This window comes from Orycteropus afer, unplaced genomic scaffold, assembly GCF_000298275.1.
Source record: "Orycteropus afer afer isolate SDZICR_OR568_19922 unplaced genomic scaffold, OryAfe1.0 scaffold00419, whole genome shotgun sequence".
Lineage (NCBI taxonomy): Eukaryota > Metazoa > Chordata > Mammalia > Tubulidentata > Orycteropodidae > Orycteropus > Orycteropus afer.
In genome coordinates this window covers 636,570-644,664 of record NW_006922006.1, presented here as the reverse complement: position 1 = coordinate 644,664, position 8,095 = coordinate 636,570, and the positions used below count along the sequence as shown (strand labels likewise).

The 8,095-nt window shown below is 38.9% G+C and overlaps 1 protein-coding gene across 1 annotated transcript; it reads right to left on the bottom strand.

Annotated features, from left to right (window-relative positions):
* Nucleotides 1–4,524: 4,524 nt before the first annotated feature.
* Nucleotides 4,525–5,468, bottom strand: LOC103208204 (olfactory receptor 1444). The gene is given in 2 exon segments (XM_007953882.2): nucleotides 4,525–5,126; nucleotides 5,129–5,468. Coding segments are annotated over 2 exon segments (939 nt in total). The 5' UTR covers nucleotides 5,466–5,468.
* Between the last annotated feature and the right edge of the window lie 2,627 nt (nucleotides 5,469–8,095).

Sequence of the window (8,095 nt, the reverse complement as noted above, 5' to 3'; positions counted from 1 at the left end):
CTTTTTTTAAAAAATTATTATATATATTATATATACTATGTGTATATAAATACATGTGTATATACATAAATACATACATAGATAATTTTTGCCATCTCAACATTCTTTACATATGTGAGTCTGTGACAATTAACTATATTCATCATGTTGAGCAACCATCACCATCATCATCCCCAAACTTCATCACTCTTAACAGAAGCTCAGTGGCCCCTAGGCAATGACTCCATCTTTTGCCCTTCCTCCCACTCCTGCTAACCATGAATAGAATTGGATCCTCTTTTTAATAATGAGCAGGTGAGTTAACATTGAAGCCTTAATTTTCTCACCTGCAAAAAAAAGCACAAAAACCTTTCTCAGAGTGAACAAATAAAGGGAAAAATACAAAAATGTCTTTTAACACATCAAAACTTTATAGAATGTGAAATATAATAAGAATCAAGATTTGGTTCTCTGTGAGTTTAAGCAAGTTAAACTCTGGGAATTGAGTTCTTCATTATAAAATTACAGGGTTGGTTTCAATTCTTTTTAAGCTCTCTCTGAAAAGTTACGTTTCCATGACTTTATAATTCTAGCTTCAATTTTCAAGGACTTCTAATATGTTAATTTTCCTTTCCTTATATAAAAAGTTAAACAAAGAATCTAGTGTACAAAGGGACTACCTATTTAGAATAATTCTGTTGTGCCCAGGTTATGAAGGAGTTGTTCGGCGCGAGGAATTTGCCAACACGCGATAATGCAAGTGCAGAAAGGAAAGTTTATTAGCTAGTTCAGAACTAGGGTCCCTGCTCTCACCGACACAACGGGTTGAGCAAAAAGACCCCGTGCTCTTTCATTATTACATATTTATAGAAGAATATAGGGTGGAGTAGATAATTGGTTTTTTAGGACAGGGGTTTGGGAAGTTGGGGGCGGGTTGGAATCCCCCAGTTTCAAAGGTGAGTGAGAGATTCTTCGGGGCCGGCAGATCTCTTTGATATGTGCAAACTCCGTGCGAGGAGGTAAGAGCTGTTGGAGCCTTCAAAGGTGGGCGAGAGGCTTTTTGGAGCCATGCAGATTTCTGATAAAGGCTCTGAGGCATGGGACGTGTTAATCTCTATACTGGAGGCATTAGGGCTCAGCATGGGACGTGTTACTCTCCATACTAAAGGCTTCTGGTTAAAAGATCTCTCAGACCCCACAATTCTAACTTGAATCCTTCGTAATTTTCTGTCCTATAATAATCTACCCTGATATGAACAACTGTCCGGATTTATGTGGTTTCACATTCAGGTAAGAAGTCTTCCTGTGGCCTTATTACACTGCTCTGAGCTGCAGGCCTTCCTTACAGCACCTCTCATTCATCAGAGCACTCCTGCAGGGAAAAGGTGGTTGTTGTTAATAACCAAATGGACACTTGGTCTCCATTTGACAGATTTCTCATGTGGAGGTGAAAAGCTCCCCACTGTAATGTGTACTCAGCAAACTGATGTCTTGCTGGCAACAAGATGTATCCTTCTGAGTAGCTTCTGTAAATAAACACTCTTGTACTGTCGGCTTGAAAAGGGTCTGCTCTGGAACAAGGAGCTGGGAAAACGTGAGGCCAAACCATGGACAAAAAATATAGATTTGGACTCAGATGAGTGGAGAGAGTGAAGGAGCTCAGGAACCAGAAGTGAGAAGTACAAAGACAGCTCAGTGAAAACCCAGTACAAGGACCCCAGCCGTATTCCACATACTCTCATTACGATAAGAGCTCTGGTGGTGTAGCGATTGGGGCATTTGGCTGCTAACCAAAAGGTCGGTAGTTCGAAACCACCAGCCAACCCATGGAAGAATGATGGGGAAGTCTGCTTCCGTAAAGATTTACAGCCTTGAAAACCTAGTAGGGGTTGCTGCGAGTCAGAATCGACTCTATGGCAGTGAGTTTGGTTTTTGGAGTTTCTTATTATGACAGGAGGAGCTCTGGTGGCGTAGTGCCTAAAGCACTTCACTGCTAACCAGAAGGCTGGCAGTTCAAACTCCTTGGAAGGAAGACTGGGCAATCTACTTCCATAGAGATACCACCTGGGAAACTCAAGGAGGGGTTGCTATGAGTCGGAACGGACTCAACAGCACTGACTTTTGTTTTCTGATTACAACAGGCACTTTCACATACTTTATTCCATGTTATCCTCACAGTTTATCCTGTAGGTTGGGTTCAGAGATTAAATGACTTCTCTGAGGTCATATAATGGATAAGTAGATGGACATCCAGCTCACGATTCGAGAGCTAGTGCTCCCCACCCCATTTCCAAATCAAATGAAGCACAAATTTGAGGTGACTTAAACAAAATATTATTATGTAGGCACTAGAACTTTGACTTAGCAGACCTACATATTTTTGCCTAAACTGGGGTGTAGATGCAAAAAAAAAAAAAAAAAAAGATGCACAGAAATATGCCTTGCTGGGTACTATCAGAGTTATGATATACAAATATACAAACTATAGACTCATTTTTCAGAGGTCTCTAACGGCATAATGGAGTCTCTGAGTGGTGCAAACCGTTAACACATTTGGCTGCTAAACAAAAGGTTGGAGGTTAGAGTTCTCAGAGGTAGCTTGGAAGAAATCCTGGTGAACTACACCCCAAAAATCAGCCATTGAAAAGTATAGGGAGCAATTCTACTCTGACACAAAAGGGGTTTGCTATGAGTTGGCAATTGGTGCTTGTGGTTTAATGGCTTAGTGGTGAGGAAAGTTCTTGCTTGGGCTAAGGATAGAAAAATGATTAACAAAAGGAAGAGAAGGGAAAACTGGGAGTAGATAAGAAGGAATGGGAAGAGGAGGCAAATGAAAAGTTAATTATATCAAGTAGAAAAAAACAGAACCTGAGGAATAGACTAAGTGTTTTGATAGCAATTACCCAGACTCATCTCCAAAGCTGGGTACATTTGAGCTCTGTAATTTCTGTAAGTCACTGAGAGGGACTCCTGTGTGTGTGGGATCCTGGCCTCAAAGGTTGGTCTTTTACTTGTGTTACGAAAGAAGGGGTAAGGCAGGAGGATAGATGAGGCAAGTCCAAGTGTCAAGGCTTGGATCCAGAAGAAGCTCCACATCTCTGTAGATTATGGCAATGATAGTGCTAGAAAAACTATTCTAAGTGGTGAGCCTTATGTTTGGAAACTCCCTCTTTGTTCCTCTCTCCACAGAGCCATGATGAACTCTCCTCAGAGAGGCTGCCCTATGCATAAAGGAGTGTGATCATCTCAAAATAAATTTGACCTTCTAAATCACTTAATTTAGCCAACTAAGATTTCCTGTTTTCACATTTAAAATAAAAATTGATTTTTCCCCCCTTCGGATCTTGAAATCATGAACTATTTGGTGACTTAGAATAATTTTAGCTATAAACACCTTCAACAGCTGATATGTGAGAAGCAAAATTAATCACCACTTCCTTCCTACACACACACATTTGCTAACACCATCTAGCACATGAAATAAGACTTGAAGGTGGACTTGGCTGTGCGTCATCATGCCATTCTTATCTTAAGAAGTAAATTTCCAGGCAAGCTTTTTTATTCCTGTAGTATCTAATTACAGGATATCAGAACGCCCAGAGGTGCAGTGAATTATTGAAAAAATAAAAGCGAAGAGGGCACAGAAATCTATTATATATATTCCTACTAGATTCACCAAACTTAAGGGTGATGAGAAATGCAAGCATTTAATACAGAAGACAAATATCACCTTTCATAGCCCTTGAAAAAAATGCTGTTGTTTTCTTCAAACCTTCTGCAAGGTTTCGTAATTATGTTGGACAAAGACCAAAAGTAGAGAACAGAGTGCATATCTTCTAAAGGAAGGTATGTTTATCCAGGTTAAAGTTTAAGCAATTCGTCTACTGAAACTGTTACAGGCTTCTGTATAAAGTGTAGGTTATAATTTTCTACAAAAATTGTCCCATCACTTCAGCAGAAGGCGGTCTAGAGTGTAAAGGTCCATGGCCAATGAGAGAAGGTGCAGTGAGGGTAAGGAAGGAGGGCTGGGATGATTGGCAGACTCAGTCTTGGGTCGCCTGACTCCTGGTCCAGCATTCTGACCTTTAAATTGTACTAGTTTCTGGGACATTTTAAAAAATAATAAGAATTACTTTGTCAGCAATGGAAACTTCAACTTTCAAACCCATGAAACAAGTCAATGAAAAACATAATATCTATGCATTCCAGATGTAGATCTGATCCTTAGACCAAATTTATCATTAGATAAAATTTCTTAAAATTAGAGAGAGTGGGAACTTGTTGCATTCACTTATATGTTTCCATCTTCTGCTCTAAAATGCATCATGAATCTAACGCAAACAGAGTTTAAATTTTCCATATTCTTATTCACTAAATATAACAGCATCCTCCTGAGTGAGGCATTTCAAAGTGATGCTTTTTATGACTTCTCCTTCTAGCAGAAGTAACCACTATTCTTGGGGAAGACAGAACTGAAATTTGCCAAATGTCAACCATCATCATGGCACTTAGGTCTGAGAGAAGGGTTTTCCCTTTGTCACCTGCCTACTTCCTACTCAAAGATTGGAGGTAGAATTTGTTGAGTATTTTCCAGGCAGCACTTTTCACTTCTTTGTTCCTAAGGCTGTAGATCAAGGGGTTCAGCATGGGAATCACCACAGTGTAAAACACAGATGCTATTTTGTCTGTATCCATGGACTGACTGGAGCTGGGCAGCAAGTACATGAAGATGACTGAGCCATAGAAGATGGAGACTGCAGTGAAGTGGGAAGCACAGGTGGAGAAGGCTTTCTTCCGTCCTTCAGCTGAACGTATCCTTCGAATGGCAATGTATATGAAGAGGTAAGAGATGAGGATGACCAGGAGCGTGAAAAACACATTGAAGCCCACCACAAAGGAGATAACCAAATTGCTGATGTGTGTGTCGGAGCACGAGAGGACCAGTAGTGCTGGCATGTCACAGAAAAAATGATGTATCTCATTAGATCCACAGAAGGAGAGTCTGAAGGCACCTGCTGTCTGGATGGAGGCATTGAGGAAGCTACAGATATAAGAGCCAATAGTCAGGAGGGCACACACACCTGCTGTCATGGTGGTGGTGTAATGAAGAGGCCTACAGATTGCCGCATGGCGATCATAGGCCATGGAAGCAAGTAGCACTCATTGGTGGCAAAACCTGCAAAGAAGAAGAACTGAGCAGCACATCCATTGTAAGAGATAACTTTATTCCCTGACTGCAATGCAGCCACCATCTTGGGAGCTACAGCTGATGAGTAACCCAAGTCTACAAAGGAGAGGTTACTGAGGAAGAAGTACATTGGAGTGTGGAGGTGGGAGTCAGAGAGGATGATCAACATCATCCCTCCGTTCCCAACCAGAGTGATGAAATAGATGAATAAAAATATCAGGAAGAGGGGAATCTGAAGATTGGGGTCATCTGTTAATCCCAACAGGATGAACTCTGTTACTTCTGTGCTATTCTCCATTGAGGTCAACTTGAATTTAACTTGTAGTGACTCAAGAGGAGGAGTAAATGAAACGCAGATAAAAGTATAAGAAGGGATCCTAGGTCATAAAAAGAAAAAAAGTGTAAGAGGGAATTATGGAATTAAATAAAAAGATAAAAATAATATATGTAGTGAATATACTGTGTGTAAAGGACATGCTTCCTTATATTATAGCATTTAATCCTATGAGGTAGGTGTTAATATGTTTGTTTTATAGATGAAAAATTTAAGGTTCAAGGAGGTAAATATTGACCAGGATAATCTAATTATTAGGGGTCAGAACCAAAATTCATGGTCTTGTATTTCTGAATCTAAATTCCATAGACTCAGAACTTGGATTCTTCTACCTATTTGTATCATATAAATACAAATTTTGATGTGTCTTCAGAATAGTTTCTAAAATATTGTTTATTCAATTTTAAAAATCAAAGAGAACAATATGAAGTAAAGAGTATACATACAGTTCACCCTTGAACAATATGAGTTTGAACTGTATGGGTCAACTTAAATGCAGATTTTTTTCAATGAATAGATTGGAAAATTTTTTGGAGATTTATGACAATTAAAAGAAAAGAACTCTTAGACAAACCACAGAGCCTAGAAATATTGAAAAGAAATTAAGAAAAAGTTAAGTATGTCATGAATGCATAAAATACATGCAGATACCAGTCTATTTTATCATTTGCTACCATGAAATACACATAAATCTATTTTAGAAAGTTAAAAAATTATCAAAACTTAACACAAACACTTATAGACCATACATGCACCATTCACAGTTGAGAGAAATGTAAACAAATGTAAAGATGCAGTACTAAATCATAATTTCATAAAATTAACTGTAGTACCTACTGTACTTCTGTAATAATTTCTTAGCCACCTCCTGTTGCTGTTGAGGGAAGCTCCAGTGTTGTGAATATTCACTTAAAATACTGTATGATGCTAACCATCTTCACATGAGCAGTTCAACTCTCCAATTGCATATTGCAGTAAAAAGTGATCTCTTGTGGTTTCACTTAAAAAAAAAAAAAATTACATTTAGTGCAATGCCATAAACCTTGAAAACACCATGGGACCCATAATAGTGTCACTAATGATGCTGTAAGTGTTCCCAAAAAGCAGAAAAAGTCACAACATAGCAAAAAAAGTTTAATTACTTGGTATGTGTTTGTTTGTTTGTATGTATGTACCATAGATTAAGGTCTACAGCCGCAGTTGCCCACCATTTCAAGATAAATGAATCCAATGTAGGGACTATTATGAAAAAAAGAAAAGGAAATTCTGGAAGCCTTTGCTGCAGCTGCACCAGCAGACATGAAAACCTGGCACTTTTTGCAAAATATCTTTTTATCTCATATTGAAAATGCAGCATTTATATGAGTGCAGGATTGCTATAAGAAAGGCATACCTATACACTCTAATATGATTTGAGAAAAACAAAGTCATTTTATGATAGCTTAAAGCAAAAGGAAGGTGAAGCCTCCACAGCTGGAGAATTTAATGCTAGTAAAGGATAGTTTGACAATTTTAGAAAGAGTGTTAGCTTTAAAAATGTTAAGATAACCAGAAAAGCACCTTCTGTTGACTAAGAGGCAGCAGATGAGTGCCTAGACACTATTAAGAAAATCAAAAGTGCCCTATTGGGGGGTGGGGGGCAGACACCACAAAGAACATTTATCAGTAAGGAAGAGAAGTGAGTGCCAGGATTTAAGGCAGAAGGGGATAAGCTAACTCTATTCTTTTGTACAAATGCAGTCAAGTTTATAATCAGGACTGTTTATTATCAGTAAGGCTCTGGTCAACAGTAGGCTGTTAGTAGTTAAGCTTGGGGGAATTCAAAAGATACATGCAGGTTTTTGATTATGTGAAGGGCAGTGCACCTAACCCACATGTTGTTCAAAGATCGACTCATAGCTCTCATTCCATCTCTTCCCCATTTCCCTCTCAAGAATACAGCCATTATAAAGAATTCCTGACATACTCTATGCACATACAATTAAATGGTATTAATTCTAGAAATCATAATAATAGCTTACCATGCCAGAAGGCTGGCAGTTCAAACCCACCAGCCGCTCCTCGGAAGGAAGATTGGGCAATCTGCTTCCATGGAGATACAGCCTTGGAAACCCAAGGAGGGGTCACTATGAGTCAAATCAACTTGACAGCAGTGAGTTTGGTTTGGTTATATACTAATAAGAAGCTCTGGCGGTGTAGTGGTTAAAGCATTCTGCTGTTAACCAAAATGTTGGCAGTTTGAACCCACCAGCTACTCTGAGAGTGAAATGAGGCAGTCCACTTCCATAAAAATGTGCAGCCTTGAAAACCCTATGAGGCAGTTCTGCTCTGTCCTATAGCATTTCTATGAATCACAATAGACTCAATGGTAGTGGGTTTGGCTTTATATACTATATGTCAATACTGCTGTTGTCAAGGATTTTGTTTTACTTGGATCCACAATCAATGGTCATGGAAGCAGTCATGAAGAAATTGACTTACTGCACTGGGCAAATATGCTGCAAAAGAAAGACCTCTTAAGAATGTTAAAAAGCAAAGATGTCACTTAGAGGACTAAGATGTGCCTAACCCAAACCATGATATTTTCAATCACC